The sequence below is a fragment of the Priapulus caudatus genome, unplaced genomic scaffold (genome assembly GCF_000485595.1).
Source record: "Priapulus caudatus unplaced genomic scaffold, Priapulus_caudatus-5.0.1 Scaffold58, whole genome shotgun sequence".
Taxonomy (NCBI): domain Eukaryota; kingdom Metazoa; phylum Priapulida; class Priapulimorpha; order Priapulimorphida; family Priapulidae; genus Priapulus; species Priapulus caudatus.
The window spans coordinates 957,197-976,427 of record NW_014577119.1 but is presented as its reverse complement, the minus strand read 5'-3'; the positions used below and the strand labels follow the sequence as shown (position 1 = coordinate 976,427).

Here is a 19,231-nt window from a genome sequence, read left to right as displayed (position 1 = left end):
AATCGTATCACTGACACTGTTGCTACAACGCAAGAGGGGGAATGTTATTTCTACTCGTAGTTCTACATTCTCCCACTACGTGACGCGCGGGGTCCTACTAAACAGCAAAGGACAGAAAGATGCGATATGATATGACTACTAGGCATTTTAATTTAATTAAATTTTTTTTTTTTTAGGGTTAGGGTTGGGGTTTGGGTTAGGTTTAGGGTTTAGGTTAGGGTTAGGGTTAGGGTTTTTTTTTTTTAAGTGCCTAGTAGTCATATCCTAAGTGCCTAGTAGTCATATCATATCGCATCTTTCTGTCCTTTGCTGTTTAGTAGGACCCCGCGCGTCACGTAGTGGGAGAATGTAGAACTACGAGTAGAAATAACATTCCCCCTCTTGCGTTGTAGCAACAGTGTCAGTGATACGATTCAGATTTTATTTGCGTAATCACTCTGAATATAATGAAAGCTTGGAATTGTAGACGGGTAAGATAGTGAGGTATAACGCGGAAAATACAGAAGATGCTACACCATATTAGCAAACACTACGCATGAATATAGGCTTGATAGCCGCTAGTCTGATAACTCATGCAGTCCCACAGTTAATTTAGCTCTAGAATAAACCGACCAGGCTCTCCGACTGTTACACGACCCACGACTGTTACTGTAACCACGTAGTGTTAAGCGAGATGGGAACTTGTGGCTAGCTCTAGAATAGTTCTAGAGCTATCTCACAGTCAGTAGGGCTGAGAGGGTCTATGTCCCCCGGGGTACTGCCGGAACGTACCCTGGTACTATTTAATATGCCGGACCGTATACCTCGCCTACTCCACTAACGAGTCTAGGGAGTCGCCTACGCCTACTCCCTAACCCTAACCCTAATCCCAACCCTAACCCTAACCCTAACCCTAATCCTAACCCTAACCCTAACCCTAACCCTAATCCTAACCCTAACCATATCAAATAGTGACCAGGGTGTATACCGGACCGTACCCAGGGTACGTTACGGCAGTACCCTGGGGGACATAGACCCTATGAGCGTTAGAGCGTCAGTAGGTGCGTCATCACAACACTGCTGGCACTGGCAGAGTATTGAGGGCATACATTACAGTGATACATATCGCCACGAATCTACCCCGTCTGGTAGGGGCTAGGATAGCTCTAGTACTATAGCCCGCGGATCGCTGCCGCAGGGCTATAGCACATTCTGCCATAGATGTAATCTAAAGCTAAAGTCACACCAAGCTCCCGGACCGGGCCGGACGCTGCCGGACTGATCCGGGGAGAGATCCTTGTTGGGTCCTGGACGGTCCTGGACGGTCCGGGGTGGTCCTTGATGGTCCGGCGCATTCCGGGATATCGCCCCGGATGTTTTAAACTGTTTAAAATTGCCGGGGTGATCCGGGACGGTCCGGAAAGTTTTCGCCATCCGGGGTGGTCCTGGACGGTCTGTGGCGCGTCCGTGGTAGGTCCGGGACAGTCCGTAGTGGCACCGTGTTGAACCGGGCCCATCCATGGCCATCTGTGTCGTTTTTGTCGGCAACGGATCACTACGGATCAAGCCGGACCCAACACGGATGGGAGCACGGATGGGCCAGGACGGGGCCGGACCAGGCCGGATCAGGTCCGTGGCGGTCCGAGGCAGTCCGGGGCGGTCCGGGGCGGGCCGTAGTGACTCCGTGCTGGGGCCGGCTTCATCCGGGCTCAATCCAGGATGATCCGTGGCGCTGCCGTGCTGGTCCGGCCCGATCCGGCCCGATGATGCTTTTTTTCACCCGGATCGCCACGGATTATAAATTTTACGGTCCGGGGAGATCCTGCCCCATCCGCGGTAATCCGTGGACAGTCCGGCCCCAGTGTGACTTTAGCTTAAGCAAATGGTCCAACTGATGTGACCAAAAATTTATCCCCAAAACGTAAAATGATCTAGCTTTTTAACACTTATCTATCAACATGGACATCTCACCTATCTTTTTGAACACTTCCACAACTTTACACCAGGTATTTATGCTGTTATTCCTCAAAGTCTTAGCACTACTGGTGTTTTGTTTTCAAATGCGGTTGCTCTGCTTATGTGTGCACGCGTGACTCTTCAGTGCTAAGACTTTGAGGAATAACAGCATAAATACTTGGTGTAAAGTTGTGGAAGTGTTCAAAAAGATAGGTGAGATGTCCATGTTGATAGATAAGTGTTAAAAAGCCCGATCATTTTACGTTTTGGAGATAAATTTTTGGTCACATCAGTTGGATCATTTGCTTAGATTACATCTATGGCAGAATGTGCTATAGCCCTGCGGCAGCGATCCGCGGGCTATAGTACTAGAGCTAGGGCTAGGATAGCTCTACCGGTGTAGCCCCTTCCCCTACCCCTGTGTTTTGGTTACATAATTATTATTGAATATTGTATCTATATACCTTCGCTCCTAGCTGCTACGGGGGCGAGGAAGCCCCCTCTATAGCAGGAGCGAAGGAGCTACACTGTCGGTAGAGCTAGGTTTAGGGATTACCAGTGACCATGACATATCACTATAGGCCTAGTGATATAGGACTATAGCCTACTCAGTTGGCTTGTTGTTGCTGGTAGCTCCAATCAATTTTAATTAGTAGCCTTTGTTATAATTTTAGATGAATTATTCAGGAATTACCTTGATACCCCAAATAAGGCCAACCGGGCCGTCCGACTAAAAGACCAAACTGAAAATGGCAGTTGCTGGCAAGACTCTTGGACTGTTCTACCCATTACATTCAGCACATGGCAGCAGAAACGATACGGGCAGCAGTCCATTATATCCTATACAGAAAGTGACAACAAACATTGTGAGCATAAATTTGCATTTTTAAATATATTTCAAAGTAGATTAGGGTTGAAACATAAACTGTTTTAAAGAGATAGTATAGACTCTAGGATTTTACTGCATACAACTGTACTTACTGTATAGCAAATTGTCTATACCCACACGTACTTAATTGTTACCAGATACCTAATTTAATTGTTATAATTAATTATACATTAACGCTACAAAATTTGAACGGCGCAATTGACACCTGCGACCGTGCTGCCATCCGTGTTATAACGGAATTGTTTTTGTAGTAGTATTGGTGTATAACATAAGCTGCGTTCACACGAGGATTTCAGTACTGTACTTGAGCGTTCACACTGTAAAAATATACGCGGCTTATTCAGTACCGTACTGAAATACGCGGCTTACTCGGCACGGAATGTGATTCCGCACTGAAACATTCAGCACCACGCTGGCCGCGTATTGTCTGTCGTGTGAACGCAATTTCGAATTGCGAAACTGTAGTGCGCTTACCTAGACTGGTACCCGTTCGCTACACAACGTTAGTGTAGCGTGTGGAACTGTCGACCGGGTACCAGTCTATATTATACCTAGCCAGCTAAGCCTCGATTATCGTGTGAACGCTGCGGGTTGTGTTAGCACGGTATTTCAGCCGAATTCAGCACCAGATAAGTACGGAACCAGCGAGGTCGTGTATCTCGTGTGAACGCAGCTATATATAGAGTAATTCTCTGGGTTATGGAAGCAATGCATTCCAGAAATTACAAGGTACAAGATCGAGCGATAAAATGTGATATATATATGCAACTCATTAGCTTTCCTTCAGCAATTTAATCTCAGCAAGATGGAATGCATGCACAAGAATCATAGTAAACGTCTATATAATTATTAACACTAATAGGGCTTAACAATTCCTGGTTTGTGGTCATAAATTATTAACTGGTAGCAATTAATGTTGAGCATAAGTGCATTTCTACTAGAATGTTATCAAGAAAAGAAAAGAACACATTCTTCGACCTCTTCAAAAGCTTGCACCATATGCACATGAATACAGTAAGTTTTATTACTTATAACATATAACATACCATGTAAATTTAGAGGTGCACAATCTTGTCTTTTAATATGTTTTTGAATTTTACGTGTAGCTTCAGCTAGGTTTGATCTGTAAATTTCAAATATTAAAAAACAATTTTTAATTTTAATTTAAATAATGATCTAGTACAGGTCTGTATCAATGCAAAGTTTTATTAACAGTGTAATAACATGGTAGCAATGTTTCCAGAACCCATTTTTGACTGGGATTATGTAATTGCTGGCACAGACACAATTTATGTAAGTACTATAATGTTCCTATTAGTAAAGATATAGCATGTTAATTCTGTGTAATTAAGTTTTAGCCTGTTTATAGAGATGAATGGGGATGGCTGGGGCCAGCTGGACATGAACTAGGTTGTAGTGAAATTGTTAGGAATGGGTTAATTATGAAACAATTTTATGGTAAAATTGTGCACAATCTGTGTCAGTGACCAGTGCGAATGCCTATGAGTATGAAACACTCCTTATGTCTGTGAGACATGTCACTTTGCAGGACTGTGTGAGAACCATTCCAAAGACTGCAGAAGACCTGGTGAATGTTGTCCAATCATGGTTGAAGCTACAGTCACAACTACCGGATGTTCCATTAAGCTGGCAACAGCAATTGGTAATTTGCACGATATGCATTATCGAAATCGAAAGTTATGTCACTTTCTCTGCCTCTGTCTTTGACTGACTGTCTGTCTGTCTCAAACTCCACGACAGATGACGCTCTCACACGGGCTCAATTCACCACTGCCACAAGTAGATTTCCGTTATAATTTCTAACGCTTTTTTACCACAAGTTTTACAGCGGCCAGGTTATGCGTATCCTATGTAATAAGATTTGTACTAATAAAAGTTGCAAAGATATTAAAAATCCGACCATTATTTTATGAAAAATTTGATAAAATAGTGATACGAAATAGTGCGCGGATTGTGTGCTCATTACTACTTTCAAATCATACGCGGCTATTGGATTGCCATTCGCTGGATTAACCTGAAGCTCCGCCCACTTGAAAAATAGCACCAGCTTTGTGGCAGTGGTATCCTGAGTTGTACGAAGGGGGCGCTGCATGCAGTTTGTGTCTGTCTATCTCCCTCCTCTCTCTCTCTCTCTCTCTCTCTCTCTCTCTCTCTCTCCTTCTCTGTATATATTGTCACAGTCATTCACCTGATCTCCCACTTATTCTCATGCTTACTGTCTCCAAACTTACTCTTTCATTTGGTGCCCACATACATACATTTATTGTTTTACACAAATGTAAATAATCAATGAAAATTTTTCATATTGTTAATATATTTTAGGTGCAGATAATTTTGTCAGAACTGAGAAGTATATGGGATGATTTCCATCAAATACAGAGAAGCCCATATTTGGTGAGCATTGATAGTGTTGTGGCTGTGTAGTTATTATATTGACATATGCATAATATGTCCGGTACCGATGTAAGAAAGGAGACGTGTGTCAAGCCAACCAGTGGTCAGTACATGTACTTCTACTCGATTTGAAAGGCATTCTTTTATGTAAGAGTAGTATTAAATAATGTGGCACCATTGCTTTAGAGTTGTTGAATTCGATACTGATTTGTATATATACACTGTTTCAGACGGCTGATGAGAATGCGGAGATGTTAAAAAGGGTGGTTGTGCAAATCATTTCCACATGCCAGCAACTCTTTCAATCTTGTCTTCGCAAGTCACATGGTAAATGTTCTAGTATAGAGTAAATACGGCTGTTTATAATGGCTGTTCTAGGATTGGGTTAATTTCCTCAGACTTAGTAGTAGATATACATCGAGATCATTATACAATGAATGTTTACACATATAACCGTGTAATGAAACGTGTCTCTGCATGCATGTGGTAAACATTGGTACCATCAGACTTTATAAATAAAGGCTGTATATTTTACAAATGCTATATATAGTTGTTATAATTGAAGTAATATGCATTACTATGTACAGTTGTATTCGCAGTCACAGATATACAACATAATTGTGCATGCATTATTATTGTACCATAAACTTTGTATCCAAGGTGTCAATCTTCCACAAACCTAACGTTTTTGTGATATATATTCCAGTGTTAAATCGCCGTGGTGTATTCAATGCTGATGCCAACTATAGCCGACTGAGGTCCCAGCTGACAGTAAATATAGCAAATATGTGCGTATGTACTGAAGAGCATAAGATGTATTCGTATATAGATACACATTTAAATGAATGATGTCTAATAGTAAAGAAACTTTTTAAAGTCTGGTGATTACGTGGAACTTGGAACAGATTTCGAAGATGATGTAGGAAAGGTAACACATAGTAGCTTTTCCAGCAACACCGCAAATCACTCAATGTGTATCATTGATACTTATGCTAGAGGTTATGCATACTCATATGTTGTCAGCATGTGTTCTTATTGTAGGCTGTGTGTTGACATCATCTTGAGAGATGTCTTGTGTGAAATGAGGGGATTATCCATACCTACTAAGCTCTCTGGCCCAACAGCGACTGTTCACATGGGGCAAAGCACATTGACAGATCACGCATTCACTCCAAGACCATTGGTACATGCTACCATACATTTTGATGATACGAATTGTCTTTTATGTGACTCATTTTTGTCCATTTGTGGCGTGCTGTTTTCTTACTGAGGTAAATTTGTTATTTCTACAACATTTTCCAGTATAGAGTGGCATTGCAGACGTTAAAAGCACGCAAATCTAGTCTTCAGAAAAACCTGGATGAGGTAATTATGTTTATGATAAAGTTAGTAAAGCTTTATTAAATGAGTTCGCATTTTTAATGAAGCTGATAAAATTTCACTGGAACCCATACTTAACAAGGAACTCAGAAATGGCACCCATTGTCACGTGGCACTAATATAAAGAGGCCAGAGACATTGTCGTGCGCGTATTGAGATTTCTTTGTTGCAGATGCAGAGAAAGATGCCAAGTATCGACATCGAAAAACTTACATCACTGAGAGCAAGTTGTCCCGAGGTGCCGTCACCATGGCTACGTGACACAGCGCTGGCAGTGACAGACGAGCAGTAGGTTGCTAATGGTATCTGTTATCCACCAGACCCCTGTTCATGCGTCTGTGAATTGGAGCAGTGCATCTGTCATTGACTCGATCAGAAATAGTGTGAAAAAAATGGGGAACCTGTTTTTGTCAACGGATCTTTGTTTTTTGGCTTTATTGGCAAGACATATAGAGCGTTACCGAATTAATATATGACTGCGTATCTGTGTAGCAAATAGTTTTAATTCAATAAGATATGTATGCAATTAAACTTCATATAGATATAAGCTAAGACTCTTTACTGTGTGTGCAAATTTTATGAAGAAATATTAGTACACTGAAATTTAATCAATTATATTTGAATTCCTTGTTATTCCCAGAAAGGAATCAGTTTTATACAGTGACTCTGTGGAACAAAATGTCACGGTGGATACGCATGGGGTGAGAAATTTTGTGAGGTGTTCACTGTTATGTTGTACAGGAAAGACTCTGATTAAAGCATAAGTCAAATAACATCAGATTTATTATTGAAATACTCAGCAGACAGCCATGATGGAATTCAGTCCTAATATCAGAACGAGACTAATAGTTCCAAGAGCTATGCTTAGATGACACTAGCTGTTATTAATATTACATTCACAACTATTTTTAACATGAAAAAAATAACTATTAACATATATTGTTTAAATGTTTTCTTGTTCATTATCAACCTTGCTTGTAGGCAGTCCAAAACTTGCCTCTGGATGGTGTGGAAGGGTGCAGATCACCCTTGCCCTCAGATGAGATTTCAGAATCTGATTCATCGCTGACGACTGACACAGAGGTGGGCTACATACTTAATTGTATGTTAATTCTCTCTCAGGTATCGTCAAGTGCACTTGTTTCCCTATTAGCAGCCGATTCTAAGACGCCAACAAACTTCAATAGGGATGAATGTGTTTGGTGTATTCATGCTAATACATACATTTCGCCGATGAGTCGTTGGGAATTTCTTTCATCATCGTGTGCGTGATACTCAAGTGTTTTTGTTCTTTTGTCATGCGTAAGGAGGCGGCCATTGCTGAGCAGGAGGCAAAGGAGGACATTATGCGAGGGACACATGCTGTCGATGAGTGCAACCTTCCTCCGTTGTTGAAGGTCATTGTTATCTTACTGTATTTCTCCATTTATGATGAAATGCTTGACGACATGTGTGCATGGACATTTTTGCCCAAACCTACGCGCAACCATCAGCAGTTCTCGTCGGGTTGTTTACATGGTGCCAAGTGTGCCCACCAAAATTTCACTGATTACTAAAATTGGGTAAACTTGCTCGTAGTTCCAAAGTTGTAGGAGAGCTTGTCAAGTCTCTGTGAAAGGGTCTATTGCACGTCTAAGGTGCTGTAAAATGAGTTAAACATCTCCATGATGTAGGCCGACCTTCGAAGCCCTGAGAGAACCGCACGACTTGCAGTGCTACAGGAAAGACTTCGGTTAGTGCTGCAAAAGCAAGAGCAGAGGAGGCAGCAGCAGCAACAGCGAGCAGAAATAAGGTTCGAGATGTATACAGCAGTATGGCAGACGTCGACACGTACATCTCCTTCTGGCATTTATAAATGTCTTTCATTCGACGGCTCTTCGATTTTCCTATAGAATTTTTAATTGATTTTTAGAGATGAAGTGAAAGAAGATGAAATGGCCCCAGAATGGCCCTATGTCTTTTTTTATTGAAATTCATTTGCTTTGTTCAACTCAGTTTCTAGTAATTTTCCTTGTAGTCATTATTAGTTTATTATACTCAATAATGGTTAACTAGTTTATTATCCCTGTATATTTGTGCATTTTGCTCTTTTCTTGAATGTGTACCTCTGTTTGACAGAAAACAAGGCGCTGCCAAAAGTAAACCACAGGGCGATGTAGTTTTATCAACACTTCCTAATCAGGTATGAGTGAAATATATAATTACGTTTTTTTTCGAGTTATAACTACGATATATCGGCAGATGCATCTCTAGCATTAACAAGTACTATAGGGTATGGTCCATTTACTTACTCATTTTATTTACATTTATTTAGATGGTGGTGCAAGCTTCTGCAGCGAGGGTATCAGAGAGGGTGTGGCCATCCAAAATCTTGTTGAAACCCTACAACGTCATCTACAACCACTTAAACCAAGAGGTATGTACTACCAATATAATATTAATGTATAATTTACATTCTGTATGTAATTCACCGTAATGTCACATCGACAGCGTTTCTGCTGTGCACAGATCACTCACGAAATTCATTATTGCAGCAATTGTGACATGTTTTTTTAATCGTCGCTCGACGTTTTTGAAGTTTTTTGTCATTTGAGTTGATCTTTGAAAATTTGTAATTTGAGTTTTCTGTACAAGCAGCCTTTTGGCCCCGAGAACTTACCATGGTATGCCCATTGCAGATTAGCAGGGCCGATGTACAGTGGCTAGACAGGAACCTGTTTCTGCAGCAGCACCTAGCAGAGGTGTATAGAGAGATCATGAAGACTGCCTGTGAGGAATACCTAGACATAGAAAACGTAACCTGATTCATTAATCGCAACATTTGACATATCCTCTTCATCATCGTCTGTCTTCCTATTTGTCATTCTCAGCCACTATCGTTATTAACAATCCTAAACAATAAGTGTGTGTATTTAGTGATAGTTAGACAGCTAGTTACTACACACTACCACCAAAGTCGTACATGAATTTCAAGACACCAATTTCATGTCGTAGCAAGTATCTATTCAAAAACGGACGACCTTTTCTGTGTAGTTTCATTCTTGCTCCTGGAGTTCTAGGCCTTAGTAAAGTATCAGAAAAAACTACACGCTTTATATGCACTTAAATTGGCAGCAATGCTAGGACTTTCCTGTTAATTTTGTGAATATGCACCATGCAGATTATTATCGTTTTTGTGAATGGATACCTGATTGTACGAATGAGCATGTTTTAGTAAATCTCCTCACATAAAGTATAATAAAAACTCTATGTGATATGGTTATCAGATGAATGTTCGTTCGGAACTAAGAGTCCATTACCAGCAACCACAGCAACTAACCTATCTGCTTGGTATGACTGACGTGAAACACTGGCCAGTCAGCATTTCGATATGACATTCTAAAGGCAGTGCTTGGCAACGAAATACCGCAAAGTACATTTTTCCGTGCATGCACCTGTGAACCGCTTACAAACCATGCGAGCTTAACCGACCGAGCGATAACATCCAAGGCAGGGAGCGAGTGGTTATCTTACTTGTACAGATGTGTCTGTTAACATTGTCTCTCTCTGCACAGAACATACGTCTGCAGCCGGCGGCTGAGGTAAAGGCGGCGGCGCTGCGACCGTTCGTGACGTCGGCGCTCTTGCGGAATGAGCAGCTTGTGCCGATCATCAACGAGAGACTGCACGAGCAGTATGTGAGCTGCCCTGAGCAGCCACGCGCATTCCAGAGGTGAGAGCAGGGAGTAGTGGGGTGAGACGTAGGAGGTGAAGATAAGCGGGAGAGATAACAGGCATAGGGAGCACGGACACTGTCCGTCGGACAGGTTAGAGGATGTAGTAGGAGGAGGAGATTGAAGGCAAAAACTTAAGGTAGGAGTAAGCTGAGATAAAGTGGCAGTGAGGTGAGAGAAGGGAAGCAAGGATAGGTGAGGGTGGGGTAGGAAGAGGAGATGGAAAGAAGAATGGTGTTACGAGGCAGACGTGATATGTGAGTATTAGATAATGCCTATTTATCAACCATTATTGAAGCAACGTGTTTTGCCTCTATAGACCCTGCCAGCTACTGCAGTGCTGTGAAGATGGCCGATCGTGGCGGCCACCTCTAAGTAGCACCGGCTACATGACCTGGCTACAACAGCAGGTGTGTGTATGCGTGTATGCGTGTGTGTGTCTGTGCATGCGTGCGTGTGTGTGCATGCATGCATGCGTGTGTGTGCATGCATGCATGCGTGTGTGTGTGTGTGTGTGTGTGTGTGTGTTAGTGCGTGGGCGCGTGCTTGCATGCATGCATCGGCGCATGGGTGAGTGAGTGCGTGCATGTTGAAATGTTAACATCTGAATCTCCTTTTTTCCGATTTACAATGGCAGGACACAGACTACTTGACAGTCATTTTCCACCAGCATGAGCAAGATAAAGAATCACTGATCCCAGAAGAAAAAGAGGAAGGACACATAAGGTCTGCGGTTCGCAACAATGATTGCAGTTGAATGTTTACACAACTTTCGGGCAGAAAAACGAGAACATGGATAATTCTAGATTTCAAGCCATTATCACTACTCACCACGAATATTTGTTTCAACATTTCAGGGAACGCAGGGCAGCAGAGCGACAGGACAGGGCGATCTCACGTAAACCAGAACGTGGAAGCGTCGATGGTGTATCGGCTCCGCCAGGCGGCAGCAGCGTTGCCGAGTCAGGCGGCGAGGCGATGGATTCCGAGCAGCCCAGTGCCTGCGAGAGACTGGAGAGAGTGTGGAGCACGCTGTGCATGACAGACGCGCAGAAGCTGGACATGGCTCTGAAGTACAGCTCCGGCAGATACGCCAGACATCTCGACGAGGTACGGCGCTCCCCGGCTTGCACTGTACCTTTTTGACGGCTACTCTCGCAGTGGGTCATTCCCTCGGCTGTCACGAATCTCTCTTCAGCTAGATCTGTTAAGGTCAGCCTTCATTGTGTCGTTGGTCGTAAGGTGACGTTTGAACATACGATGGCATGATGTTCCATGTGTCCAAGCGAGATGCACACACGTCTATGACAGCAGGGAGACGAAGATGCTTTTATCGCAACTTTCGCTTCACCAGACAAACGTGTTTCTTAGAGGTTGGTTCTTCTCTTGCTGCAGGCTGCTGAGCTGTGGGAGCAGTCTGCTCAGCTGGTCATAGACAGGGAGAAGGTTATCGCAAAGCTGGAAAGGTTTGAGAGGACTGCTTCCGACCCAGCAAGGTTCTTCAATAGAGGTAAAGATACTGGCTAAGTGAACGGGGTGTGTAAGACATGGTAGGTCAAGGTGGTTGAGAAAATGCTCAGACGTCAAGTGCCTCCCTCTGCGTTTGATGAAATAGACTAGTACCGAACAATGGAAAAACACAGTTTCAACAAATTAGTTGCACTGGCTGGATAATGCACAGTATACACACATTCTCATTGTAGCCTTCCTGTCAGGTAATAATTGTGCCAGCTCGAGTTTGTTCACAGTTGCGTTGTACAACCTTTTGACACTACTGTAGCCACGTATAGTTAGAGGACACAGTAATCCAACGAGGGATTGTTTCTAGAGTCATCTGGTGAGAGGCTGAGAGAAGCCGCCTACAGAGAGAAGCTGGATAACAGACTCGCATCCCTGCAGCCCTTCATAACCAAGGCTCTACGGCAGGTCTCACAGCTATGCAACGACACGATCACCTACAAGGTACGCCTTTACCTCGTAACTGCAAACAAAGTCCAAGGTTTTCTTGACATCAACAGGTACACGTCAGGGGCTTGTTGCCAAAAATATCTCAAATAGTCGTGACGTCAATAAGTCCAAAACATCATGAATTTTGATGTGAAGTGTCGTGTAAAACTCTAGACTTATGTCATAACAATTTATGACGTTTCTGAAAATAGGCGCCCGTACTTCCGTGACGTCATTTTACATTCACGGCACACACACGTGTATTACATGTACAGTGGCTCTAGTAAGCACTTTCGTGCCACTGTGATACATTTTATAGGGTCGTCCTTACGAGGACAAGATGAAGTGGGATAGAACAGAGATGCTGTACTGGCTGCAGGAAGAGAGGCGGCAGCAGGCAATAGCTCAGTGGACACCACCTGATGAGCAGCTCTCTGCAGTCAATAACCTCTCATTCACGTTATAACATGGCTAGCCATGCTTTTCAAACTAATTGCTGTAAGGAATGTAATCGTACGTGCACATTACGGCCCATTTAAAGCTACATAACTACCTCGTACACTTTGTAGATTAAATCGTCTATACTGGTATCATTCTCTACAAGTAAATACATGGGGCCAAATATAAAAACGCACGCACACATTCGTGCATGCGTGTTCATTCACGTTATAGTAGTATAGCAGTATAAGGGTGGGACCACTTACTTACTCAAGTGTATGCCTAAGTATCGTATTTTGATTATGCAGTTTTTGTTTGTTGTATACACATATGTATACATGTTCTTGGTATCATCCATTAACAACTAAATGCTTATGGCTATTTATAGTTTAATATACTGGTTTTTATAAAGTTTCTGTCATTGCAATATTGTTTGTGTGGTACAGGTATATGAGTACAGTCAGATAGAATTTCATAAAAAAATACTGAATAATTTTCTGTTTTGTTTTAGATTTAGATCAAACAAAATTTATTTCACAACTGGTATCTATAATTCAATATCACTAGTCTATTTAACACTCCTCCTACAATGGATAGTGCTTATTATACTCTGTAGCAATTTGGGATAATTTAGCAATAAATTCTGGTGTTAGATATTCCTGGTAGTGCTGCTGTTCTTAATCATATTCTTCTGTCATGACACTGTTGTTGTCATTATTGTTCTTGCTACTGCTGCTACCGCTACTGCTGCTACTGTAGGTATTTTTGTTATGTTGACACTGGTCTTGCTATTGTTGTCCTTGTTGCTACTATTGTACGTGTTGCTGGTCCTGTTGTTGTAGGCTAGTGTGTCTCTCCCGTCTGTGATGTGCTGATGTACGGATTACGTTCGATGTTTCTGAGTAACGGCTCCCTGAGCATGAACTTCAGGCACCAGCGCAATACATCGTCGTTGAAACCCTTCACCTGCAGAGAGAGAGAGAGAGTGAGTGTGTGTGATACTGAAATGCATAGGAAAAGTTATCATAACAACAGTGCGACTGTATTTACAGACATGTCCAAACTGTAAACAATTGTAATGAGTATAGCACAGTGTACAGACATTTCTTCATCTATGCGAGGAACAAAGTGGAAAGAGCAGTGGCGAGAAATATTACTTTTAACAACGAGAACAAAAGTAGATATCCAATAAAAACAACATTGCTCATATTATTCTCAGGTCTGAGTAGATAAAGGCTGACATAGCCCACCTGAGACACTTGCTCTCTGTCCTACAATATATTCAGAAATAAATTTCAACAAACACCGAGAAATGCTAATGCTAACAATTCTAGATAAGGGCGGTTGTTTTCATGGTGATATTTCTGCTGCAACTGTGCCAACCGATTTGCAAGACCACGAACATAACCGTACATAGCTTGTACAGACCTGATCGTCCTCAATGCAATCATACAGCTTCATTCGCTCTCCTGCCCAGCAAATATTTCTATAGTAGCTGGTCCCATATGTGCTTGCTTGTGTAGAGTTCAGCTGATAAGTGAAGAATTGCCAGTACTGGCCATTCGTTATCACGCTTTGGGTGATCAATGGATATGTGATGTCATTAAAGTGGTCGAACCCTGGAATGATGGTTAGATTAAATAATCATAAGAATTGATAATAATATTGTGTAACACAGGTGATAAAACAAGGATGTGGATAAAGAATTTAGTATAAGCGTGATGTGGTGTATATATTATAATAAGACAATCACCCTTGAAACATTCAATTTATATTAAACACAAAAGATTACTAATAATACTATTATTACATTATTAACATAAATAATAACAGTAGTAACAACTAAGATTCCATACTCTTTAAATACATGAGGCAGCACAACTTGGTGCCTATACGCATGCCACTTCACTCATTTCAAGTTCATGATAAAATATTTCCTTCAATTGCTCGCCTTGAGTATAATCACCTTGATAGAATGCCTGACTGAGCAACCAGCTGAATGAACTGATTATGCCGTGGCCAAGCCAGAGTTTCTCTACCTCCTTGGCTCCGAAACGCTCCGTCAGATCACGTGTCTGTTCACAGCATTCATGGAATTGCACCAGACCGAATGCATTCGTGTCACCATCCTTGAATCCTACAAGCATAACTGCTGCATGTAATATCAGGATGAGTATCGTGGAAACAGAGCTACATGTAATCGTCGGGCCAAAATAGTGCAAGACAAATATGGCTGCTGCATACATTAGTAGATTGGCATACGGACACATTTGATATTTGGACCCTTCGATAAGGTTTGCCACAAACAATCTGTGAAAGTATTGTACTACATCACAGTCACTGGTTATGTAAGAAAGAATCAAATATAACACCAGCAGCCTAAAAATTACTTTTTTTTTACGAGAGCTCTTTTTTGATTTTGTATGAAAAAAGAACTCTCGTAATTTTTTTTACGGGAGCTATTTTAGGCTTGGCCAGAGCTACTTTTTCATAGCATGATTTTGTAAAAATTTTTCATAATTTTGATGCACTGACTCTAATATCATTCATCAGCATTCAGCACTCAGGACTAGTATCAGACTGTCAGTGTTAAGAAATCGTCAACAAATTACCCCGGCCCCCCACTCCGAGGTCGGAGGGACCGCATGCGCGTTCCCAAAATCTCCGGTAAAGGGGCATTTTTCGCATGACAAAATCCGGCCCAAGAATTGTAAAACAGGGGGTGTATTTGACTTTTCACCCGGAGATTTCTTTAAAAAGGGGGTGTTTTTCCTCTCTCTCTTTCATCTTGAATATCATAGAAAACTTTATCAAATCCCGGGATCAAATTCTTGAAATTCCTGCTAGTTTTGAAAGCTCATTCAGGATTATTTAATTTTGAAATGTAAAAATATTGCCCCCTAGTTCCCCTCAATCACTGAACTCTACACTACGTAGTGTAGACTGGTTCGACAGTTCCACACGCTACACTAACGTCACTACGGTTGGAATGAGAGCTCACCTGAGATAGGGGGTACATTGAGCAGTATTCCGGATTTAGGGGGGGTCTCCAAGGCAGGAAAAACCCGCAAAAAGCCCGCAAACGGGGGGTTCAGAAATTTCAGCAGTCCTGAGATAGGGGGGTGCTTTCAAAGGGAGGGAACGAGCATATGCGTACCCTGACTAACACTGAGTGGGGGGGGGCCAGGCAAATTACATTCGATCACATATTTTTTATCTAATTTCACTCGACTAAGAAACCAAACACATTCTTATTCAATTTCATTCACACAGACAGACATGCACTACACGGTACACATAATCAGGTATCATGACAAAGACAGGAAATCCAGAATTATAATTATGGTAATGATGGTATGGTTATTTTCAAGTTTCTTTTTTTTACTTCATTTCTTTTCATCTTTCAGCTTTCTTTTTACATCGACTGAGCAAGTTCAGAACTTCAGAGAGAGTTTTTAGTTACCTTGAGTATGTTAAAAAAAACTTGTAATCTCTAGGAATGCCGGGAGCTTCTGGGCAAGGTTTTACTTTCGCTTTTCTCCTCCCCAGTCCACGGTACCCCCATGCATAGATCAATGCTGCCGCACATCCGCAAAGTTACAAGTGCCTAGAATCTAGTATATACAGTTTACATTGCTTCTAGATATCTAACTGAATAAAAATAGTCCACTTTCTACGTTAAGAAAAGTGACGAATTCAGTTAACAGCTTTGATTACGTGCGTGTCAGGTGTCACTGGTCGTGCCCTCACTCCCCACGATAACCCCTGCGATATAAAAACTTATTGTTATGCGGTCATAAAAACTGCACTACTGTCTACATGCCCGCAATCGATTTCTTAGACTGTCGCGAGTTTTTGTTCGTGTGGCGAATCATGCGTTGAGGGAGTTCATGCAGAATGTATATGTGTATGTTTTGGATACCCCGTCTACGTTGAGAAACGGGCCGTATTATGCGCTCCCGTTTACAAGTCTGCCGTTGCGCTAACCGTAATATTATCGTAATATGAGGGGAAAAAGTGCCAGTCCTCGACCGGGAGTTTCGTAGAGATGGTGGCCCGAGCAAAAACGTGGTGGGCTCGGGCACAGGCACTTGAAGCGTATCAACTGTAAACACACGCCGCCGCCATTGCGCGTACACTGACACATAAATATATAGTATATATAAATATACACAGTATATATAAATATACACAGTATATATAAATATATACTGACACACTATATATTTATGTGTCAGTGTACGCGCAATGGCGGCGGCGTGTGTTTACAGTTGATACGCTTCAAGTGCCTGTGGGCTCGGGCCTCCGGTTCGAACGCTGCCGGTGGCACAGGAGCGATTTTTTCTCGCATCTTCCAAAATTTTCGCTCTCGTAATTGTTGTTACCAGAGCGCTTTGAAAGCTGACGGGAGCGAAATCGCTCGCCGCTCCCGTGTATTTTTTTCGCTGAACACCAGTAACCTTTTCAGTGACTAGTGGATAAATTTCTAATGATGCCATCATTGCTGTATTTTTACAGTTATAAACTCCAACTTCTTCTAGGAACATTGTGAACTTGGTACTGTGTTGGATCATACCTGGAACCATGGAGAACTCATCTCTATAAAATGTCATGCCAACTGCTACTGGATGATATTTGCACTCTGGCACCTCTGCCTCTGTACTCAGAGTGTCATCTCTTGATACAATCTAAAAAGAAATAGTTCACACATGCCATAAACATATGTATAGATGTGTGGTAGGTTTTCGGTATATCAATATCACTGATCCTTGTGTGACAAACACAAAGTGATGACCGAAGATTGGAGATAAATGTATAAGAAGAGTATCGGAACTCATTTTATAATAACATGTTTCATTTAATGTATTCACTACGTACGACTTTATTTATAATTTGTGAAGTAAATATCTGCAAACGATTCTCAGCTTAATGTCACTCTCTCTTAATCAACATTGTAAATACTAAGTGTTTACCTGTGGCAGAGCATCACGTGTGCGTATCAAGTACCATGGTTTCGCTTTGTACTGAAACGCCATACCATATTTGGTCTGAAGGTGGCCGCCCTTTTCCTCTCGTTTGGGAAAACCACCTACGAACCAAAACGCTTCCTGTCTTGTTTCATTATCAACTTTTGCCGTCAGCAAATGATCATGCTTACTGCCACAAGCTTGCATTACGAGCCCCACTAGCTGATCAAGCACACTGCAGGTTACAGCGCCTGGCTTTTGCGCTGCCAATCGTGCATCATGTCGGTATCTCAACTCTTCAGTAATGAGTGCCTCTTTAAATAGCGTCTTTATCTGTTCAACTTGCGGCTCAACATCCATGGAATTGTACAGCTCGGGCAGCCTATTCACCAGCGTCGTCCTAGTGATGTATTGCTGGTAAGGTAAGAAGTTAACTACCCTGTTTATCGGATGAAGTCTAAACAAATACGGACAGTGCTTCCACACTTCCGGGGCACGTTGGTCTTTCATCTTAGGCCGTATCTCTCGCCACGCGTCTTTTGGCCTCCACCTAATAAAGTCAAGTTTGTCCTGAACAGTAGGCTTCCCACGAAGTTGATCGATCCATAGCTTCTGCTGGTAGGCAACATGTGCAGGATCTTTTGTGTTTAACAAAACCGGCTCCAGCGAGGGATACTGCGGCTCGTCAGTGTACTCTGACTCTTGCGCTATTTCAGATCTTTCACTGGTTCTTAAATATTGAACGCGTACATGGCGAAACACATCCCGTCTTAAGAGAATTTTGGAAATATTTGTAAAGAAAACTTTAGACATGGTTTGTGTAGGGGCTGCCATGTTTTTTTATTGGCGCCATCTATCGATGATAAATGAAAAACGGCTGTACCCATAGAAATGTATAGAGACACTATATAGAGACTATATATATATATAGAGAGAGAGAGAGAGAGAGAGAGAGACTAGAAAAATATATAGAGTCTAACCTATGATCTAACTAGTATAGTGTTGTATAGTATATGTTGTTGTTGTATATTATGTTCTATGGTTGTAACACTGATCTATCTACTTTGCCCTCCTGCATCTGTCTCCCACGTCATAGGCCTACAGGGTCGATCGGCCACTCTCACTGTATTCACTTGAGAGAGAAAGTGTGTACTACACCGTGTAGTTAGAATGCCTTTGTTTTTCTACTCTTCCATAAAATTAGAGTACGTAAATCCATACGAGACGGAGACAGCTACGGAGACTGTTCAAGTAAGCTCCGGGTATGTTTGATACCGCTAATATTTCTTTGCCCACCAAGACCCCTTTCGTTCAAGGTTCCTTTCGTTCAACGACCCAAGACGTTTCATTCAACGCTGTTTCGTTATAACGTCGTTGAAGAAAAATATACCACTGTCATTGCGGCGTCGGCTATATTATTCGATCTAATCTATGTACTGAGTAAAATTTTACCCGATGTCGATTTATTTTTTTAAAAGCTTGAAGCGTAGACGTGAGTGCATTAATAACTTTTATATATATATAAAAGCTGCCTTTGTTGGAAACGC

At 41.9% G+C, this 19,231-nt stretch overlaps 2 protein-coding genes across 2 annotated transcripts; one reads left to right on the top strand and one right to left on the bottom strand.

The window, feature by feature from the left end:
* The first annotated feature begins 386 nt into the window (after positions 1–386).
* Positions 387–13,373, top strand: LOC106821108. The gene is made up of 25 exons (XM_014825780.1): positions 387–470; positions 2,610–2,801; positions 3,766–3,838; positions 4,068–4,117; positions 4,374–4,487; positions 5,168–5,239; positions 5,470–5,566; positions 5,946–6,027; positions 6,281–6,422; positions 6,542–6,604; positions 6,792–6,907; positions 7,260–7,320; positions 7,601–7,702; positions 7,927–8,016; positions 8,293–8,411; positions 8,738–8,801; positions 8,934–9,035; positions 9,298–9,414; positions 10,174–10,331; positions 10,652–10,742; positions 10,970–11,058; positions 11,190–11,442; positions 11,728–11,842; positions 12,161–12,294; positions 12,599–13,373. The coding sequence occupies exons 2-25, from the start codon at positions 2,685–2,687 to the stop codon at positions 12,743–12,745; spliced, it is 2,568 nt and encodes an 855-aa protein (XP_014681266.1). The 5' UTR covers positions 387–470; positions 2,610–2,684; the 3' UTR covers positions 12,746–13,373.
* Positions 13,216–18,519, bottom strand: LOC106821110 (28S ribosomal protein S30, mitochondrial-like). The gene is made up of 5 exons (XM_014825781.1): positions 17,691–18,519; positions 17,294–17,405; positions 14,684–14,854; positions 14,146–14,336; positions 13,216–13,683 (listed from the first exon to the last, which is right to left on the bottom strand). The coding sequence occupies exons 1-5, from the start codon at positions 18,516–18,518 to the stop codon at positions 13,561–13,563; spliced, it is 1,425 nt and encodes a 474-aa protein (XP_014681267.1). The 5' UTR covers position 18,519; the 3' UTR covers positions 13,216–13,560.
* Between the last annotated feature and the right edge of the window lie 712 nt (positions 18,520–19,231).

Excerpts from the sequence above, each read along its gene's own strand:
- LOC106821108 (XM_014825780.1), top strand. The coding sequence starts at position 2,685 with ATGGCAGTTGCTGGCAAGACTCTTGGACTGTTCTACCCATTACATTCA. Across the intron at positions 5,240-5,469 it reads TACAGAGAAGCCCATATTTG|ACGGCTGATGAGAATGCGGA; the intron begins GTGAGCATTGAT and ends ACACTGTTTCAG. Across the intron at positions 8,802-8,933 it reads TATCAACACTTCCTAATCAG|ATGGTGGTGCAAGCTTCTGC; the intron begins GTATGAGTGAAA and ends ACATTTATTTAG.
- LOC106821110 (XM_014825781.1), bottom strand. The coding sequence starts at position 18,518 with ATGGCAGCCCCTACACAAACCATGTCTAAAGTTTTCTTTACAAATATT. Across the intron at positions 17,406-17,690 it reads CACGTGATGCTCTGCCACAG|ATTGTATCAAGAGATGACAC; the intron begins GTAAACACTTAG and ends ATTTCTTTTTAG. Across the intron at positions 13,684-14,145 it reads ATTGCATTGAGGACGATCAG|GTGAAGGGTTTCAACGACGA; the intron begins GTCTGTACAAGC and ends CTCTCTCTGCAG.